We start from the raw sequence: 22,321 nt of genomic DNA on the forward strand, positions 1-22,321 counted from the left end.
GGAAGGAGTGACAAGTTTCTGTCCCGTGCAGTGGACATTGCTGGTAATCTTTCTTTTATGCGGATACAAAAATGACGAGATTTATTTAATTAAGTTTTACAATTTGTGGTACTGGAATTTAAGGTAAATCTAACCGGGTTGCTAATCTTACAGCAATAGATAGTTTTCTATGTTACCAGGCCAGGCTTCAGATTCAGATATATCTGGATTTATTCATTCAAGAACACCAAGTCTGTAATATGATTACCTTCACTTCATTTGCTTTTACACCTGCAGATTTATTTTTAAATTAAGCTTAACATTCCAGATTTTTAAATGCTACTTCTTGATTTTTCTTATATTCACTTGTGACCCTTGTTAAATTTAACGATTATCAAAAAATTAGTTATACTGAAGTGAATGGATTGACTTTTAAAATATTTAACTTCAGGAGCTTTCTGACCTTCGACATGCCCACAATAAACTGAAGAAGCAATACCAAGACAAGATGGCAGAATTCACCCATTCCAATCGAAGAGTCGAACAACATGAAACAGAAGTGAAAAAGTTAAGATTGCGGGTGGAAGAGCTGAAGAAGGAACTGGCACAAGCAGAAGATGAGGTGTGTATTGTCACATATATTAAAAATTCCAAATGATTCTGTTTTTGTGTCAGTAACCTGAAATAACAGAACGTGCAGTTAAAGTTAACTTGTTGAAGCCCCGTTTTGACACTCTGAATACTAACCACTTTTCAGCATTGAGGTAAATAATAATTTATTTTGGTCCGATATTCACTCTTGTAAAGATCAATTATTTTTTAAAAAGAGATGAGAATTTCTCAGGGATTGATGGAAAAAATGTCATATGACATGATTTTGCATTTTAGGACTTTTACTGTAATAAACAAACTGAATCAGCATAAATGAAACATTATTCAATAGGCAACCTATATTTCTCCATTTTCTAATTAAGCTGACAGAAAATACTTTGTGATTCACTTATTCTACATTATTATACACTCTCGGTAGCCATGTGGCCTGTAGATTAACTTCTGTGCTGCTAATTTATAAGCAGACTGTATTCTTGCTATTATATCAGGCATAATTGAGTGTCCTTTGAAAATCCCTTCCCTGTGTCTTCCAAGTATCTCCAAATTGATATCCATCATTTTTCACACCACATTGCACAGAACACCTCTTTTTTTTTATCATTCTCTCCTGGGCTCTGAGTTTGATAATCTGTGCCTAGAAAGACTAGATGCCCCATTCTGTGTCAAGATTTGAGAACTACCCCTTTGACTTTCAGTAGGTTTTGAACTCTGTCTCTTTCTGATAATAGCCAAATTACTTTGGGCCTGTTCTGGAACAGTGTCAAATAGAATTTCACCATTTCCCATTCCACAATTTCCTTTTTTACCTCACACTTTCTTCACCTTTAGGCCTGTATTTGGACTGCTAAAGCACAAGGAAATGCACAGAACCCAGGGCTCCAATTCCGTGTTTAGTTTATCCACAGAAAACTCTCCACGACCGCCTTCCTCCATGGTGTCACCATGAGCCTGCTCTTTTCCTCCCAATCCCCTCCCTTGATGGTGGCCGCATTGCCCCTTCACGGGTGGGTCAGTTTTCAACTTGTAATGCACACATGAGACTGGTGATATGGATTGGAAATGAAAATCAGTAATTTCCATAATGGCCAAGCAATCTAATGTAGTCTTATAATAGGCTGCAGTTTGTAGGTCCAGAGGTCCACATGAAATTCTGTTATTCAGTGCTTGTTTCAAACAGAATGAGTTTTCGGCAGTGCTAGCAATGCATTCATTACGGAGCTAATACTATCAATCAGCTAGGATCCTAAGTCCCTTTGTGCTTCAGACTTCCAAAGTCTTTTCTTTTAAAGAAAAATACACTTCTGTTCTTCTTACCAGAGTTCATGACCTCACACTTTCCCACATTGTATCCTATGTCATTTGTTTGCCCACTCTCCCAGCCTGTCCAGGTCCTTCTGTAGTCTTCCCACCTCCTCAATGCTACGTGTCCCTCCAGCTATCTTTGTGTTATCTGCAAATTTTAGCAATAATGCTCTCAGTTCCTTTGTTCAGATTATTAATGTTCAATATGAATAATTGTAGTCACTGTACTGATGACACCAACCTCCACCCCTCCCCCAACAACCACCACCACCACCTTGCAGAGCTCCACTATTCACCAGCTGCCATCCTGAAAAAGACCACTTTATTCCCACTGTGTACCTCTGCATGTCAGCCTCTCCTCTATCCATGCCAGTACCTGGCTCCTCTCTCCATGGCTCTTATTTAACAGCTTCCTGTGTGGTACCTTCTCAAAGGTCCTTTTGGAAATTCAAGTGGATCATGATCACTGGTTCTCCTTTGTCTAACCTTCTTCAACAGGTGTGTTACATTAACAATTTTAAAATCCTCAGGCACCTTCCCTGGCTGCAGTGATTCCTGAAAAATCACCACCACTGCCTCCACAATCTCTTCAGCAATCCTCTTCAGAACCCTTTGCTGTAGTCCATATGGCCTGGCTGTTTTATCCACCTCCAGATCGTTCAGATTTCCCAGTACTTTTTATATAGTGGTGGCCACCACACTACTTCTGCTCTCTGATGAAGGGTCTAGGCCCGAAACGTCAGCTTTTATGCTCCTAAGATGCTGCTTGGCCTGCTGTGTTCATCCAGCTTCACATTTTATTATCTTGGATTCTCCAGCATCTGCAGTTCCCATTATCTCTGATCACAGTACTTCTGCCCTCTGACTGCCTTGAAGTTGACTAGAGGACAGACAGAGATGAACAAGGTATTTTTCTCACAGTTGGTTGTAAGTCCTTGGAATTTCCATCTTCAAAAGGCAATGAATGGAGAACCTTTAAATATCATTAGGGGATAAAAGATTATTGAGTTATGCAGGAATATAAAGTTGATGTCAAAATCAGGTCAGCAATGAATATATTAAATGGCAGAGCAACCCAAACGGGTGAGTGGCCTACTCTTATTTGTATAAATTCTGTCAGGAAACGTTGACAATGTACACTACATCAGAATGCTGTAAGTGACATGCAAAACATGTTAAAAATTAACATTCCTGAGCTTGTCAACATTGTTTTAAAGCTAATTAGCTTTTACATTTATTAGCATCAGCTTAAGATGTTAAACATATATTGAAGTAAGTACAGAAGAGACATGATTAAGTGAAGCTTTGGAGAGGTGGTGGGGTGGAGGACAAGGGGCCCAGAAACCATGTACTACCAAAGCCCATGATTTCTTGCTTGGGCCATGTTCAGGTGACTACAGATAGGGATGGAGAGGGAAGCCAGGGATAATAAGATCTGAAGGTTTCTTTGTGGGGCCCAGAGCCTGCAACAGAATATTATAAAAAATGAAACATTAACATAGTTCTGGCCACAATAATGCCTGCCCAGCAGGTTTCACTTACTCACTCCTAAGGCTAACACTAAGCATTATTGTCATGGTTGACTTAGGATTATACCAGAGTCCAAATGTTGCTGCTGGTTCTGCACAGTTACTGTTTAGGACGACAGCAGCCTGACCCCCATCCCATGTTACTGAGAATAATAAGGCCAATGGGCGTGGGAAACTTTGAGAACACCGCAGATTATGCCCAAATAGTACCTGCCCTGTCCCCATTGGCCAGGCTTTATCAGGACTAATGTGCAGTAAACTTCATTCAGCTGAATGGTTCCTGTTGTGACTGGTTCATTTTTCTGATCGGTGCATCTTCAGTGTTTATCCTGAGAGAGCTTATTTTAAGAGTACTCCTAAAGAGATGAAATGTTTCCTGTTAAGCAAGAGTTGATTTTAGAAGAATATACTTTACTGATCTAAGAACCAGAGAAAATTCTGCTCTTGTAATGTCTGCAACTGAACGACGGGAAAACAAGCCCCTACAATGATATCAGAGATAATGGGAACTGCAGATGCTGGAGAATTCCAAGATAATAAAATGTGAGGCTGGATGAACACAGCAGGCCAAGCAGCATTTCAGGAGCACAATGATAATAGTGATTAACCTCACAGTGTATCAGTTCTAGAAAGAACGTAGAACAGGGCTGTGATGTCATAAAGAATTTGGTCCATACTGTGTTATTACAAAGATTTCATGTAAATTCTGACTGTACAAAAGAACAAGGAATAACCAGGGCAATTGAATATATTAAAGAGCAGTCAAGGGCAATCTGAGATCTCCAACTGAGCACAATGTGAATTTTCCCACCAAGAAAATCCCACCAGCCACTCTGTTTTCTTATTCTCGGTGATTCCAAGTCTACCTCAAATCATCAAGTCATTTCTCCTTTAAATTCACTGCCCTGTTATCCTCCCTAATCTTTTCCAACATTTAATCTCCCCAATTTATATCCACACCAACATGTTTTACAATGGTATTTCACATGGCCTCACTATACTCATTGTATCAATCATGGACCAGGCCACCTACACACTCTTGCCACATCCTAACCCTATCACAATCTGCATCTATCTCTGTGAAAAAAAAATTCCCCAATTCACTTCTAACTGCACTTTCAAAATCCCAACTATCTAGCCTTTGGCTATCCATTTGCCAGACTGTTAGAAAATATTGATGACCCTCACATATGGCCCTTTACAAGTGCTACTATTTTGTACATTGGTTGCCCACGTTCATGAAGTGGTCGGGTCACTGTCACATAGCTTCATGGCTCACTCATCCTGATATCAGGAAATAGTAAAAATCTGCTCGATGGCACTAAAGACAGATAAATGCCCTCCCTCTGGTCCTACAGAAAGTGTATGGCAAATACCTGATCAATGACCTCTGTGGACTCAGATATTGTCACTGTGTTAGAAGAACAGAGCGACAGAGACTTACAGACGTTTGAACTCAGGCAAGCTAATGTCTAATAATTTTAATTTTTAAAAAAAGAATTAAATGAAATAGTTAATAAATTAATGCCTTAAGTTCAGTTTATATGAATTTTCAAAGTCATAAAGGTCCAAGAAAGAGATTCTTCATTGACATTAAAGCTTGTGGAATTGAAGGCAAATTATTGACCCACTTAGATGACTGTTTAGCCAGTGGGAGGCTGAGAGTAGCGTTTAGATTAAATCAGAAGGAAGTGCCTAGTGTCTGTGTGTGTGCTGGGTCTTTACTTTTCACGATATATGTTAATGACCTAGATAACACAATTGAGAAATATATATCCAAGTTTGCTACAAAGATTGATAGCATTGTAAGCAACATGGACAGGAGCAAGAATTATAATGACATTGATCAAGAGAGTGGGTAAAACTATGACTGATGAATTTCAATGTAGGTAAGTGTGAAGCCATTCATTTTGGACCATAAAAGGACGGACTCCAGTACTTTCTCTCTTGAAATGATTTAAAAAAAAGGAACATTGGAGGTCCAAAAAGATCTATGTAATAAGGAATAAGAAATGTCAAAAAGATTAATAGGATATTAACCTTTATAACTAGAGCAGTAGGATATTTAGGGAAGGAAGTTTTGCTGCAGCTGAACAAAGCCCTTTTGAGACTATATCTAGAGCACTGTCTAAATGTTTGGACGTTGCATCATAGGAAAGACACTTTGGAAGCAGTGCAGCATAGATTCAACAGGGCACCAAGCTAGTGATTAGTAAGTTTGCAGATGACACCAAAATTGGTGTAGTGGACAGTGAAAAATGTTATCTGAGTAAAACGGGATTTAGAAGAGATGTGCCAATGAGCAAAGGAGTGGCAGATGACGTTTAATATAGATAAATGTGAAGTGTTGCATTTTTGAAAGGCAAATCAGGTCAGGGCTTATACACTTAATGTCGTGGAGAGTGTTGCTGAACAAAGAGACCTTGGGTCCAGGTTCATTGTTCCTTGAAAGTGGGGTCACAAATAGATGTGGTAGTGAAGAAGGTGTTTGTACACTTGCTTTTATTGTCAGTACATTGAGTATAGGAGTTGGGATGTCGTGCTGCAGCTGTATAGGACATTGGTTAAATCACTTTTGGAATACTATTTGCAATTTTTGTCTCCCTGCTATAGGAATGATGTTGTTAAACGTAAAAAGGTACAGAAAAGATTTACAAACATGTTGCTGGGGCTGGAGGATTTGAGCTTGAGGGAAAGGCTGAATAGACTGAGACTGTTTTCCCTGGGGTGTCGGAGGCAGAGGGATGATCTTGTGCGGTTGATGAAGTCATGAGCACCATGAATAAGGTGAATATCCAAGGTTTTTTCCCAGGGTAGGGGATTCCAAAACTAGAGGGCATAAGTTTAAGGTGACAGGAAAAAGATTTAAATGGAACCTAAGGGGCAGTTTTTTTTTACGCAGGGGTGGTGTGAGTATGGAATGAGGTGCCGGAAGAAGTGGTTTAAGCTGGTGCAATTTAGAAGGCATCTGGATGGGTACACAAATAGGAAGAGTTTGGTGGAATATGGGCCAAATACTGACAATTGTGACTAGATTAATTTGGGATGAGGTTGTTGACTTGCTCGCCAAGCTGGCTTGTTTTCATACAGATGTTTTGTCACCATCCTAGGTAACATGATCAGTGATGCTACATACGTCAAACACTACGAACGTTCCTTAATATTGGTACACTTGCACGATAAAGGCCATCAGTTTAACTGGGACAACGTAACCATAGCAGCCCAAGCCAAACACAGACACGTACGGGAATTCCTAGAGGCTCGGTTGTCAACCCATAATACAGTAAACAAACATATAGAATTGTGGTGTGGAGCTGGATGAACACAGCAGGCCGAGCAGGAAAGATGACGTTTCGGGCCTAGACTCTTCAGAAACGGGGGAGGGGAAGAGGGTTCTGAAATAAATAGGGAGAGAGGGGGAGGCAGATCAAAGATGGATAGAAGAGAGGATAGGTGGAGAGGAAACCAACAAGTTAGAGAGGCAGGGATGGAGCCAGTAAAGGTGGATGTAGGTGGGGAGGTAGGGAGGAAATAGGTCTGTCCAGGGAGGACGAACAGGTCAAGAGGGCAGGATGAGGTTAGTAGGTAGGAGATGGGGTGCGGCTTGAGGTGGGAGAAGGGGATACGTGAGAGGAAGAACAGATTAGGGAGGCGGGGATGAGCTGGGCTGGTTTTGGGATGGGGTAGGGAGGATGCAGATTTTAAAGCTTGTGAAATCCACATTGATACCATTGGGCTGCAGGGCTCTCAAGCAGAATATGAGTTGCTGTTCCTGCAATCTTTAGGTGGTATCGGTGTGGCACTGCAGGAACCCCAGGATGGACATGTCATCTGAGGAATGGGAGGGGGTGATGAAATGGTTCGCGACTGGGAGGTGCAGTTGTTCATTGCAAACCGAACGCAGGTGCTCTGCAAAGCGGTCCCCAAGCCTCTGATTGGCTTCCCCGATGTACAGGAGGCCACAATGGGTACAGCAGATGCAGCACCTACACTCATCTTAACTGGCACCATCCCCGCCTCTTTAACTCGTTTGTCTCCTGTCCACTTATCTTCTCCTCTAACCATCTTCGATCCGCCTCCCCCTCTCTCCCTATTTAGTTCAGAACCCTCTTCCCCTCTCCCATTTCTGATGAAGGGTCTAGGCCCGAAACGTCAGCTTTCCTGCTGCTAAAATGCTGCTTGGCCTGCTGTATTCATCCAGCTCCACACCTTGTTATCTTGGTTTCTCCAGCATCTGCAGTTCTTATTATCTTTGATATAGAATTGTACTCCACATACAAAACTAGAGGGAACAGAACATACAGAACAGAACCAGAAATGACACACCTCACCATAACGAACCAGACAGTACACATTCCAAATAGATTAGAACAACATTGCTTTATTGGAGGCCTCACTGATGATGTTACCTAGCATGGTGACAAAACGTCTGAACAAAAACAAGCCAGCTCAGCGTGCAAGTCAACAACATCACCCACAATCTGAGCTACAGATCTTTGCAAAAATCTTAAAAATGAATTTCGTATGTCTGGTTGGTATGGATGAGTTGCCCTGAGTCCCTGACTCCATAACAATTTGTAGAAATGTAGAACCACGTCACACAAGAAGCGCTTGATGATAGCTAAGTTATTCATTTTAAACCTTGAGATCAATATTTTGCTAGCCGGCTGCATTAAGAGTATTGAACTAAAGCGAGTTAATGGAGTTTGGGTACAGAGCAGCTATGATCCTATGAATAGCAGATCAGTCTCAGAGTGTTCAATGGCCTATCACTGTTTTTAGGATTTTGACTGTGCTTGAAATGTCTGTTTGAAAAATGCCAGATCAGTAAGTACCATTCTCAAATTAATGGATAATTATGTGCAAATGATATTCAGTTTGAATTTTATTTAAGGGTTTCACATATACTAATGCAGTAACATGTTGGCTACCTTACCAGAGACAAGCTTTTTGTAGCAAATATCCAGATGCAAGCTGTTTTCTAAAGAAGGACTCCTCATGTCAGAGTACATTCTCCTTAAACAAAATAAGTCATCCATGGTGTTACACACTTCAGGGTGGTGGGAAAGAAATTTAACCTGGGGCTTTGGAAGGGGAGCAGATTATTCACTAAATGACTTTAAGTGGCTACCTGTCAGTGAGAAGACACTGCGGTTGGCCTTCACAAAGGGAAGAGTGGGACCTCTACCTCTCAGGGATTTTTACCATAGCCTGACATAGGAGGCATTAATGCATCCACCCTCCGATTTTAATATGATATATAAAGTTTTCTCATTGCGAGGGCATTTAGTTGCTTGTACATCTATCATTGCTGATTAATTTTGAACTATAACATTTTGACAGCTTTAAGAAAATACAGTTTTATCACATAATGCTTATTTAAATGATTATGATATGGCTTTGATAAAAACATGAAGATGTCAGGGCTTTTGATGTTCTCTTCCTATACAGGCCAAAACTATCAGTATTACTCCAAATATGGTCTGAACTGATTTAACGTAACTTTTCTGATTTTGATTTCTATTCATTCACAAGTGAAACCTGTTGTTTTGCTTCTACCCTTTTCTCTGACTTTTTAACCTGCGTTGATATTTTTCTCACAAACCTCCTCCATTTAGTGACCCTTTAACACCAGGTAACTAACAGCACCAATATTATGGAGAAATCAACAACCTGAAGCTCCTCTCCATGATTCAGGCTGTTGTCTGTGCTTTGGATGTTTTGACCAGTTTATGTATTAAAATCACTTTACCTAAGAGCTCTTGTTGATGGGACAGACAAAGGAATTCAGTTTGTGGTTCAACTTGATTTTATTAACAAAGTGTTCCTCAGTAAAAATACCACGTAAGCATTTCCCAAATTCCCAAAATATTTATTCCCTGTCTAGCACTGTCCATTTGAGAAAGGATATTATCAGCTTTGATCTACATGTCTGCTCTGGTGTATTAAAATTTCCATTCTATGATATAGGGCTGGCTCTCTTACACAAAGGTGGGTCTCGCAAGTCAGGATGAATCTTCTCCTGGGTCGTCTTGGGTTGCTGCATGGCTTTCCACCATGAGTCTTGTTGCGAGTCTTCACTGTGGAGGTGGCTGCTAGGTTTGTGTTTTTGTGCCCGTCTCTACAGATTTTCCAGAAAGTCTGTGATCTTTGCCAAAGGGCTCATGATTGGGCTTCAGATACACCCTTTGCTGTTGCCATGCCACGGTGGTGTAAAGTTCATGTCCTCAGTCACTGGCTGGAAGTCAAGGTGCCAGAAAGCCCGAGCAATACTTCTCCAATACACAACCGTCTTGCTGACCATAGTTGATGGCCCTGAACCTTTGTGACCTCTTTGACATTTGCTTTCACTGTTCCCAGTCGTCAGTAGCTTCTGGCTGCTGTTTAATTTAGTTTGGTCAGCTTTCTGTCAGGCCCAATTTCTCCAGCTGTGCATCAATTAAGAATGAACAATTTTGATCCTGTGGTCACCTGATGACAATCCCTCAATTTGATCCCTTGAAGCATCTAGTGAAAATAGGATCACAAGATTGTAAATTGCTCTCATGCTGGCACGTATCAAGTCTCAAGTGGATAACCTAACTCCCAGTGTCTGAGTTTCCCATTGTACATAGACATCAATACCAGAGACACTATCATCCTTATGCGCATCAATAAGCTTAACAATAATTTATGTAAATGACTTAATTCATAAATTGAGCATTAGCCAATATTTATATACCCTGGCACACCCGCATTCGTCTTTGCAATCAGTAGCACTTGGTAGAGTAAAATTCCTACTGCGTAATTAGTTCCATAGCCTCCGTTTACATACCAATGGCACAGTCTGGCTTAAATAATGCCTTGGTTCCTGCTGTAGGAACATAGAATCCATAGTTAGTTTCAGGATGAATTCTTTCTTCCAGTGGATGAATTTAACCATGAGGTAGTTCAAAGTAAACAGGATGAGCAACACAGTCAAGTGTGATGGGAGACGTAATCGCAAGTATTTGCACGTTTGAGTCCCAGTCCCAGAAGTCATCCCACCAGTTAGTCACTTTGTTTTCCTGCATGTATTTTGAATCTGCCTTGTCTGCTGAGAAGCAATAGCAAAACCTTTATGTGCATTTCCCGATTGTGTCTGGACTTGCTATAATTTGTCTGGTAAGTGCTCAATGACAATGTCCGAATAATCGATAAAGTTTGTCAGAGTTCCTCATTAACATTGACAAAAATCTCATTTCTCCTGTGGATGTTTGAGTTTAAGGCCCACATGGGGCTGGTATGTGTAGCCTAATACTAAAATTGGTGCTTTGGATGTTGCATGTGAAGGTGCTGTACTGGTAGTGTTTTGGGGAAGTTGTGATACTGTATGCTCCCTCTCCCCTGTATGTTATTCTTGTGATATCTGCGTTCAGGCTCTAGAACAGATGTCATCTATTTGAAGGTCAGTAGGTCTTAACTGCCTTCTGTTGCATACTTGTCTGGAATGTTCTCAGCACAGATTATGCGATTCTCAACGTAAAATTTTATGTCTTTTCCACTTTTTGGCCACCAATCCTTAATTAAGTCAGTTGTGGCTTCTATCCCTTGATCCTGAATATATGGCATTGATATATCAATTAATTTCAGCCCTGGATCAGAAACATGTACCATCCATCTGAGTCTCTCCTTAGTACTTAATTTGTCCTCCCTCTTGTGAGGCAGAGATAATTTCCTCCCGTACTTAATTTAACTCAGTGTCCCTGCCCTGAGCCTGTACCAGATCTTCGACCTTGGTTCACATTGATGACATGTATTTGTTCCGGAATGTCGGGGTGTGTAGTGCGGCCACAGAATCCCTACAGTGTGGAAGCAGGCCATTTTGCAAATCAAGTCGACACTGACCTTGCAAAGAGCTTCTCACCCAGACTCAGAACCACCCCCACCTTATCCCTGTAACCCTGCATTTCCCAAGTCTAAGCAACTACATAGCACATCCTTGGACACTATGGGAAATTTAGCATGGCCAAGCCCCTTAATATGCATATCTTTGGACTGTGGGAGGAAACCAGAGCACCTGGAGGAAACCCATGCAGCCAAGGGCAGAATGTGCAAACTCCATATAGGTAGTCACCCGAGGCGGGTAGTCACCCAGGTCCCGGGTGCTGTGACAACAGTGCTAACCACCGTGCTGCCATATTTCTCCCTCATGGGCACTCTGTAAGCTACTAATCTGCCCTTCATTTCCCAATTTGGAAAGTTTGATAGGGGGTACTAACCTTAATGATGCCATATTTGCACCTTGAGCAGTTTGGAGATAAATTTGAGTAATTTGAATTGTAATGGTTTCCCATCTGCCAAGATGAATTCTTTAGGTTCCCACAGTGGCAGGAAGTCACTTAAGCTATTGTGGATATATGTGCTGTCTGAGTGTATATCTGCTGGTGGGTGATATTTTTCAGTGTGGCTGACCACGTAGGCTACAGCTGCTATTTCGGCAGCCTGAGCTCACATTCTTTTGGAGAGCTTTAGCACTAACTCTATTGGGGCTTCGCTTTTCTGGTTCCCCATATCTCTACCACATTCTGTCTTTTGGCTTCCATCCTCCACCATGGAAGATCTGTGTGTGAATATTCTTATTGCGTGGGGAATGGGGGCGGCCTTCAGCTCCCAGGCTTTCTTGGGCCTTTCCCCATTTTGTTTCAGCACAAATGGCTCCTTGGGGTCATTTAATGTCACTCATGGGGTTCTCCTTAATATCCCAAATTGGCAGCTAGGAAGGTGGGCATTTTGGGATGTTTGACCGTGATGTGGCGACCCTGTGACATTAGGGTCCAGCACCCTATGTGTTTTTGGTTGACTGTACCATCTTTAATCTTGCCATGCAGCAAAAGTTAAATGGAACTGTGTGCTGTCAGAAGGGTCAGGAGGCTCATTTTGATAATGCAGGCAAAATGTTATTCCACCCAGAACACGGGCTAGCCAGTGCTCCTGCCATTCGGCTGAAAGATTCCTTAGACACACAGGCTGCTGCTTTGAGCTTTTTGTATCATTCTTGAAGTACAGCTGCCATTGTGGTTTCTGTGGCTGCAGCTTCCAGATGAAGAAAAGTTCTGGGTCTGGTACCTGCAGTGCAAGGGCCTGTACCAGGACCTGTTTAACACAACAACAATGCTGATCAGTCCATTTCCACGGGGCATTCCTTTTTAAGGAGGTCAGAATATGGGGCAACTTTAGTGGCAGAACAGTCAATATGACTTCAACTGTATCCCATTAAGTCCAGAAAGGAACACAATAAGCTAACATCCCTCAGATATAAATTATGTCCTTGATGCACTTGCCTTCAATTTCCTCTGTCTTTCTTCTGAACTATGACAATTCTCAAGTATGAGGCCTGGGACCTAATGATCTGTGGTAACAAGGTGTAGAGCTGGATGAACACAGCAGGCCAAGCAGCATCAGAGGAGCAGGAAGGCTGATGTTTCGGGCCTAGACCCCCCCTTCAGAAGGAAGGGTCTATTTTCTGAAGAAGGGTGTAGGCTCGAAACGTCAGCCTTCCTGCTCCTCTGATGCTGCTTGGCCTGCCGTGTTCATCCAGCTCTACACCTTGTTATCTCAGATTCTGCAGCAACTGCAGTTGCTACTATCTCTCTACCTCATGATCTCTGCATTCTTGAGATTAACTTTCATCCGAAGGTGATGAGGAATGCTAACAGTTCCTTTAACAGTGTCATATGTTCAGCCCTTATCTCTGTCTGCAGGAGGAGATCATCCAAAAACTGTTCCAAGCATTCCAAACCTCCGTGTCCTTTAACAAGCCTCTAATGAAATATTTCAGATGAACTATTGACAGAGAACTGTGAAAATCGTGGGGTAAGCAGGTCCATGTGTTTTGCTGGCCCTGAAATGTGAAGCTTTTTTTTCTGGTTGGCAAGATGTGACTACTGGGGTGCTACAGGGTTCAGTCCTTGGGGCACAATTATTTACAATCTGTATTAATGATTTAGATGCAGGATAGAAAGTACTATAGCCAAATTTGCAGATGACACTAAAACAGGTAGGAAAGTAAATTGCAGTGAAGAAATACAAATTTCACAATTGGATATGGATTGATTAGGTGAATGGGCCAAAATTTGTCAGAAGTTGTTTAATGCAGATAAAAGTGACGTTATCCATTTTGGACAGAGGAATAGAAAGGCAACTTATTATCTTCATGGAGAGAAACTTCAGAGTATTCCACTGCAAGAGAGATCTGGTTGTCCTTGTACATGAATCACAAAAAAAACTGCTGTACATGTACAATAAGCAGTAAGGCAGGCAAATAGGAGTTTGGCATTTCTTGCTAAAGGAATAGAATATAAATGTAGGAAAATATTGTTGGAACTGCACAAGGCTACACCTGGAGTATTGTGTACAACTTTGGTCCCCTAACTTGAAGAGGGATGTTTTTGTATTCGAGGCAGTTGAGAAATGTTTCACTAGATTGATTACAGAGGTGAAAGATTTGTCTAATGGAGAGAGATTCAGCACTTTAGGCAGATACTGTCAGAAGTTTAGAAGGATGAGAGGAGATTTAATTGAGATAGATCAGATGCTAAAGGGGATTGACAAAACAAATGTAGACTCTTTTCTCATTTGGGGCTATTTAGAATGAGAGATCATAAACGATAGCCGATTTAAAACTGAGATGAGAAATTACATCTCTTAAAGGTTTATGAATCTGTGGAAATCATGACCCCAGAGTGTGGAGGATGCTGGGACATTGAATAAATTTAAGGAGATAGGTAGCTGGATTTTTAATTAGTAATAGTTTGAACGGTTATGGAACGCGGGCAAGAAAGTGCAGTTGAAGCCTAAATGAGATCAGCCATGGTCACATTAAATGGCGAAGCAGTCTGGAGGAGCTGAATTGCCTACTCCTGCTCCAAGTTCTTATACCCCTACCTTTGACTTCCCTGTGGAGAAATATGTTTTATTTGCTTGATTTCTTTCCCAAGGTTCTGATGTGGGTGAAGGAGGTAGTGTTTGAATCAATAATTGACATCACTGTCACTTATCTGGACGAAAAATGAAATTGCTCCTATTTCTGCCCTTCCTCTGAAAAGTGATAAACCATGACACACATTGAATATTTATTCAGGTACCATCTTTTAATAAAAATTGTTCCAAGTAGGACTTCGCCTGGAAAAAAATATATAGTTGTGGAGAGTCCGTTAGTAAGTAATTTCAAATAGCTTCCAGCTTGTTAGATTTTTTTCTGACACACGTCTATGTTATTGAGTGGTTGAGTCACATCCATCACTGAGGCCTCATGGCAATCTGCTTGTTCAGCAGTAGAGAGCAATGTATTGATGCTATTATTTCTGTTTCTGAAATGAGGTTCTTCACATTTTTCTGTCAAGTTGTATTATTTAGATTCAGATACCAGCCAATTGAAATTTTGATGGCAAATAGCGAGCCTCACCAGAATTATATTTGCATGTATCAGTATTATTATTATGGATTTCTGGTGTTTTGATGGATCCCTAAAGGTAATATTTTACAACTTATATTCCAAAGAACTATTTCTGCAGCTACTTATTTTCTGCAGATTTTTTTAGACACTATCTTGATAATAGCTATAACAAAAGGTAAGTATTAGAACATAGGAACTAGGAATAAAGGTAGACCATTCAGCAATAGAGTCTGCTCCACCATTTAATGAGATCATGTCTAATCTGATAACCTCAATTCCGCTTTCATGCTTTTTCCCATCACCCTCGATTCCCTTATTGATTAGAAGTTTGTCAATCTTAGACTTATATATACCTAGTGGCCTAGTGTCAGCAGCCCTCTGCACTAAAGAATTCCACAGATTCACTACTCTTTGACAAAAAAAGTCTTCCCCAACTCTGACTTAACCCTATCTTCTAAGATTGTATGTTCTAGCCCAAGGCTCTCCCATGAGGGAACACAATCTTTCCATATCTAACCTGTCAAGTCCCTTAAGAATCTTTCGTGGTTCAAAATGATCATCTCTTAATTCTTCTAATTTGCAATGAGTACAGGCCCAATCTACTCAACTTCTCCTCGTAAGGCAGTCCTTCAATCCTTGGTATCAGCCTTCTCTGGGCTGCCTCTAATGTGAGTAAAGTAAAAGTGGTCATTGCCCTGCCACACCATAAAGCTGCTCTATCATTGGAGAAAGAGATGCCTAGTGGTGGTTTAACATGAGGGTCACCACACCTCAAGTGAGGGGAGAGGTCCTCCAAAGTAACCCCAGCCAGTGCTGGACATGAATCAACACTGTTTTCATCACACAGTATTTCTAACCAGCCGACTGAGCTAACCACTCTCTCTCCAATAAAACTATATTTTTCCTCAGATAAGAGAACCAAAACTGTTCACAGTCTTGCAGTTATGCTATGTCTGGTGCCGTGTGTTTTAGCAAAACCTCCCTACTTTTATACTCCATTCGCTTTGACCTGAAGACAAATACCTTGTTGATCTTTGCTATTACCCACTTGGATGCTAGCTTTTTGTGATTCATGCACAAGGATTCACAAATCCCTCTGTTCTGTTGCGTTCTGCAGTCTTTCTCCATTTAAATAACATTCAGCTCCTCTATTTTTCCTGCAAGGATGTATAGCCTCATATTTCTCCACAGTATACTCCATCTTCCAAGCTTTTGGCCCCTCAATTAACATGCTCATCTGCAAATGCTTGAGCTGTGATGTTGCGAGTGTTGCAAGGAGAGCGAGTGATGGTGGGGACTCTGTGTCCGGGCAACTCAATTCTTCCGATCATGAGGGGAGGATAGAAACAGGTCTGATCTGATCAGAAACAGTGGATAGCTTGTGCTTACATTGTCAATGCAAGTCTCTCAAAGGGCACACCAGTGTAGTGTTTGGATTATGCATTGCGCAGAATTTGCGTAACATGTTGCTGTATTGATAATGGGACAAACCCATCTACATATAGATACAGGCACATTCTGGTATCTTCTGCATATGACATTGTTCTGTAGTTGGTTTCTTTGTGCAAAACATGAGTGAGATTTGCTCACTCAGGATCTGCTTTAAAAAGTAAGCAGTGAAAGTTGACAATAATGTTGAGTGTTGAAACTAAAAGGGTAGTTTTTTTTATCTTTATCAAAAAAGGATGATTTTAAGTTTTCATTGCCTCGTGATAAACAAATAAGTGATTTGCCACCCATTTTGTGTTTATGATGTTCAGTTCCTTTAGATTTAGCTTATTCTGTCTAAAATGGGGTGTTGTCTGAGACTTGTGTTTCTTTATAATATTGCATTTCTTAACATGCAAATTTAGTTTTTTTTTAAAATAGATACCAGTAACTACTCTAAGCTGAAAAATTGGATTCTATTCCTTTGGATGCATGCCATGCTTCCAGTTTTTCTTCTCTCAATGAGTATATTTGTTTTTAAAAAAATTCATTGTTTTTGTTACTTGAGAATCAATGAATATTATTATGCCATAATCTAATCCAAATATGCTGTATAGGTGATAATGGAAACCGCAGACGCTGGAGAATCCAAGATAACAAAGTGTGGAGCTGGATGAACACAGCAGGCCAAGTAGCATCTCAGGAGCACAAAAGCTGACGTTTTGGGCCGAGATCCTTCATCGGAGAGGGGACTGGAATAAATAGGGAGAGACGGGGAGGCGGACCGAAGGTAGAGAGGAGAGTATAGGTGAGGAGGTAGGGAGGGGATAGGTCAGTCCAGGGAAGACGGACAGGTCAAGGTGGTGGGTAGGAAATGGAGGTGCGGCTTGAGGTGGGAGGAAGGGATGGGTGAGAGGAAGAACAGATTAGGGAAGCGGAGACAGGCTGGGCTGGTTTTGGGATGCAGTGGGGGGAGGGGACGAACTGGGCTGGTTTTGGGATGCAGTGGGGGGAGGGGAAGAACTGGGCTGGTTTTGGGATGCAGTGGGGGGAAGGGGAGATTTTGAAGCTGGTGAAGTCCACATTGATACCAATGGACTTCACAAGCTTCAAAATCTCCCCTTCCCCCACTGCATCCCAAAACCAGCCCAGTTCTTCCCCTCCCCCCACTACATCACAAAACCAGCCCAGCCTGTCTCCGCTTCCCTAACCTTTTTCTTCCTCTCACCCATCCCTTCCTCCCACCTCAAGCCGCACCTCCATTTCCTACCTACCACTTCATCCCGCCTCCTTGACCTGTCCGTCTTCCCTGGACTGACTTATGTCCTCCCTACCTTCCCACCTATACTCTCCTCTCTACCTATGTTCTTTTCTCTCCCTCTTCGGTCTGCCTCCCCCTCTCTCCCTATTTATTCCAGAACCCTTTCCCCATCCCCCTCTCTGAAGGGTCTAGGCCCGAAACGTCAGCTTTTGTGCTCCTGAGATGCTGCTGGGCCTGCTGTGTTCGTCCGGCTCCACACTTTGTTATGCTGTATAGGTGACCCGTGTCTGATGCTATGTTTATATGACTTAAATTTAATTATTGAAGTATTTCTGCCCTTAAATATTTCCTGTTTCTCACAAAATTACTGTAACGGTTGGCAGAATATTGTACAAGTTGAACACTACTGTGGAAGTTACTGACTGTATGCGTGGCTAACGGTCCAATGCTAACGTTGACTTGCAGTTGTGATTACACAATTTATGAACATGTTTTTGACTCTTTTAGTCTGATTTTACATAAAATACATCCGTAAAAGCAGTTTATTTCTTGTTAAAAATTTGTTGATCATTTTCACACAACAAAATCGATGAATTTTATTATGTCATAATCTAGTTCAAAAATGCTGTAAGGTTGCCTGTTGTCTGATGCTGCACAGAGCTTTTAAGTATGTGTTATACAACTTAAAAGTTAATTATTGAAGTTAAGTATATCCATCCTTACAAATTATCTGCTTCACACAAAATTACTGTAACAGTTGGCAGACTATTGTGCGAGTTAAACACTGCTGTGGAATTTAATGATTGTATGCGTGGCTAACGGTCCAATGCAAACTTTGACTTGCAATTATGGTTTCACAGTTTATGAACTTGTTTTTGGCTCTTTTAGACTGATTTTACACAAAATGCATCCTAAAAGCAGTTTATTTCTTTTATGATTTAAATATTTCTAAAGGCAATAAATTTATCTGGTTTTCTGTACTTAATGGTTTAAATAATATTCTGCTCCTCTATTCTTCTTGCTCACATGTATAGCCTCCTATTAATCCACATTATATTCTAACTTCCAAGCCTTTTGAACACTCAGTTAGCATGCGTATATTCACCTGCAAATACTTGAGCTGTGGTGCTGCATGTGGGAGAGAGCTAGTCATGGTGGTGAATCACATTGTCCAGGCAACTCAACTCTTCTGATCATGATGGGAGCGCAGAAACAGATCTGATCTGATCAAAATGGCATCAGTTACGTCCCAGACACTTTTATCGGATGATGTTTTGGAGATGCCCAGGTTCCCAGTTGCTCCCTGAAGCAAGTTGTTGGCTTAAAAAGCTCAGGACAATAGTAATCATGAGAGCCACCAGATCAAGATAACCTCCAATCCTTCTGAACAGTAGTCCTGCTCCAACAGATGAGATGGCTCACTGATGATGCCCAGGGTGTCCTGAAGGTGAAGCTGCACTTCGTTTCTGTTTGCTGTAGAAAATGACAGTGAGGCCTGTTGATGTGGGATCCCATTCATCCTGTCCATCTTCTTGAGAGATTTTCACTTGTTATTTCTCCCTGTGTATTCTATGGAGGTTATTGTTCATGCTGGACTTGTTGGTGATGCTGTATTTATTGTCTTCTACGATGTTGTCTTCACATTTGAAAAAAGGCCACAGGGATTCCTGTCACTTTGACGTTCATGTCATATGTGGGAGTAGATAACCTAACGGCAATGTCAGAAAGAGAACACCATTTTGCTAACTTACCTCCAAAACCATGGCCCTTTATCTTATGACTTAACCTTTATGAGGTACTTTTTCAAATGCCTCATGGAAATCTGAATAAAACAAATCTCGTTCTCCTCTAGTGATAATGGGAACTGCAGATGCTGGAGAATCCAAGATAATAAAATGTGAGGCTGGATGAACACAGCAGGCCCAGCAGCATCTCAGGAGCACAACAGCTGACGTTTCGGGCCTAGACCCTTCATCAGAGAGGGGGATGGGGTGAGGGTTCTGGAATAAAAAGGGAGAGAGGGGGAGGCGGACCGAAGATGGAGAGAAAAGAAGATAGGTGGCGAGGAGAGTATAGGTGGGGAGGTAGTGAGGGGATAGGTCAGTCCAGGGAAGACGGACCGGTCAAGGAGGTGGGATGAGGTTAGTAGGTAGGAGATGGAGGTGTGGCTTGGGGTGGGAGGAAGGGATGGGTGAGGACGAAGAACAGGTTAGGGAGGCAGAGACAGGTTGGACTGGTTTTGGGATGCAGTGGGTGGAGGGGAAGAGCTGGGCTGGTTGTGTGGTGCAGTGGGGGGAGAGGACGAACTGGGCTGGTTTTGGGATGCGTTGGGGGAAGGGGAGATTTTGAAGCTGGTGAAGTCCACATTGATACCATTAGGCTGCAGGGTTCCCAAGCGGAATATGAGTTGCTGTTCCTGCGACCTTCGGGTGGCATCATTGTGGCACAGCAGGAGGCCCATGATGGACATGTCATCTAGAGAATGGGAGGGAGAGTTGAAATGGTTCGCGACTGGGAATTGCAGTTGTTTATTGCGAACCGAGCGGAGGTGTTCTGCAAAGCGGTCCCCAAGCCCTCGCTTGGTTTCCCCAATGTAGAGGAAGCCACACCGGGTACAATGGATACAGTATACCACATTGGCAGATGCGCAGGTGAACCTCTGCTTAGTATGGAAAGTCATCTTGGGGCCTGGGATGTGGGTGAGGGAGGAGGTGTGGGGGCAAGTCCAACCTCACCACACCTGCAACCGCAGGAAGTGCTACACTTGCCCCCACACCTCCTCCCTCACCACATCACAAACGTACACTGTTTTGAGCAAAATGATCTCTCAGGGGAAAACAGCACAGCCAAATTTGTTGCACCGTGACTGGCTCTGCTGCACAGGGGAGGACAAGAAAGAATTTGACCACAACAGTTTGTTTTTATTCATTCACAGGGTAGCGCAAGTCTGGCTAGGCCAACAATAATTGCCCATCCTTAATTACCCAGACGTTAGTTAAGAGCCAACACATTGCTGTCGGTCTGGAGTGACATTTAGACCAGACTCGGTAAGGATGGCAGTTTCCTTTCCTAAAGGACACGAGTGAACCAGCTATAGGGAATTCAACTGGAAAGGAAATAGTTAGGTATTTCTGCAGCCACAAATTAGACTCCGGAATGACACGTTTCTTCCTTGATGCTTGGGTCAAGGATGTCTCGGAGCATCTGCAGGATATTTGGGGGGTGGGGGGGGGATGAAGAAGAGGGTGATAGAGGGCAGGAGTTTAGAGGAGATGGGGGAGCAGGGGAGAGCAGGTGAGGGGATGTTGAACAGCTAGTGGGGGGGGGGGAACACATCAATACCAATGACAGTAGGTGAAAAGGTGACACAGAAAGGAGTTTTACAGATTCATGGGACATTGGGACCAGTTCTGGAGGAGGTGGTTCCAACACAACCTGAACTGGTTACACCTGGGCAGGACCGGTCCTGATGTCCGAAGGTAAGTATTTGCTACTATGAGTGGGGTGGCTTTTAACTAGAGTGGCATGGGAGTGGGAACCTAAACAAGGTAACAATTGAAAGAGAAATAAGGACAGCAATAAAGGAAGAACAGTAAAATGCAGGGGAGATGAATGGTTCTAATACAGATGAGAAGTTATAGCCATAGTCCCAGAGAACTGCTGTCTTATGAAAGAGAGAAACAAGTGGTGGTGAGCTTAACATATGGGTCACCACCCCTCAGGTGAAGGACGGTGTCAAGAAGGGAGGCCTGCAAAGTGGTCTCAGCAAGTGTGGGATGTAAATGTGCACTTTTGGTATCATTCTACATCAGAGACCAGCCGTCCAGCCAGCTGAGCTGACCAACTGCCCAACACAATTGAGTACAACAAAAGAAAGTGCTGCCATTCCAGGTACAAGATTGTATTTAACCAGCCTTCAAACAATTGAAAATTTGGCCCATAGGAAATAATAAATTCGTGCTAATTTTAAAGGAGCATCATCCATGAGAGCATTACAAACTTGAGGGTAAATTGTGTATTCCCTATCATCTATTGATGAGTCTTTGATGATTCAGAATATTAGTTGAGGTTGGGCAATGGAATAATTCTCCTGTGTAAGATTTTTGCCCGAATTTATTAAGAGTTTAAATGTAAAGGCAATTTCTCGCCCTGATGCAGTAATGAAGCTGCTTCATAGTAGCTCCAGTAATTACACAAGAAGTTGCTGACTGCCTACATCCCCTTGAAACCCAGATTAAAGAGCTGCCAAAGTTAATGAAGAGCAACATACAGATACATGTCAAGGACCTTTGGGGAAATCTTTATTAATGATACAAGCCAGCTTTGATGAAATAATTTCCATTTGAATTTTGTGATTGGTGATGAAAGAAAATCTTGTGGTGCAGTTAATATTTGTAGCAAGAACAAAATTGTACAATTCAAATTCATTCATACCACCGTGAAATGTGAAATGATAGAAATTAATGTCACAAATTGTTGCATCAAAAGGGTTGAAACATGTTGAAGTGGAAATATAGACTGATTGCTGCAGTCTTAAATGAGGAAAAGTAATTAGCTGTTTCAATTCAGTGTTTTAAATCTTTTTATATTGCTAATAGCCCAGCTCAATAGTTGTCGCTTGTCAACTTCCTTTATTGACAGATGCAGATTTGAAAAACAGTGACAGCTCTTAAAGTGACGTTTCTAAATGTATCTTATTTTCTCTCTTAAAACTGAAGTTATAGGAATTATTTTTAATGAGCTGCTATTTTACCTAACACTGAAATGTAATTGCTACCTGTACTCCCCCCCCCG

General features: G+C 41.9%; 1 protein-coding gene across 5 annotated transcripts in view; it reads left to right on the top strand.

Annotated features, from left to right (window-relative positions):
- Positions 1 to 22,321, top strand: part of LOC125451394 (coiled-coil domain-containing protein 102A-like) — a 554,142-nt gene that overhangs the window by 257,449 nt on the left and 274,372 nt on the right. For 4 of the 5 annotated variants that reach the window (XM_048528428.2, XM_048528431.2, XM_048528429.2 and 1 more), the window contains one exon: positions 431 to 601. In XM_048528428.2, coding sequence (XP_048384385.1) covers positions 431 to 601 — 171 coding nt within the window. Of the gene's footprint in view, positions 1 to 430; positions 602 to 16,883; positions 16,955 to 22,321 lie in introns of those variants that run through there. The other variant, XM_059646004.1, reaches the window with a different exon arrangement.

Source organism: Stegostoma tigrinum, chromosome 5 (assembly GCF_030684315.1).
Source record: "Stegostoma tigrinum isolate sSteTig4 chromosome 5, sSteTig4.hap1, whole genome shotgun sequence".
Lineage (NCBI taxonomy): Eukaryota > Metazoa > Chordata > Chondrichthyes > Orectolobiformes > Stegostomatidae > Stegostoma > Stegostoma tigrinum.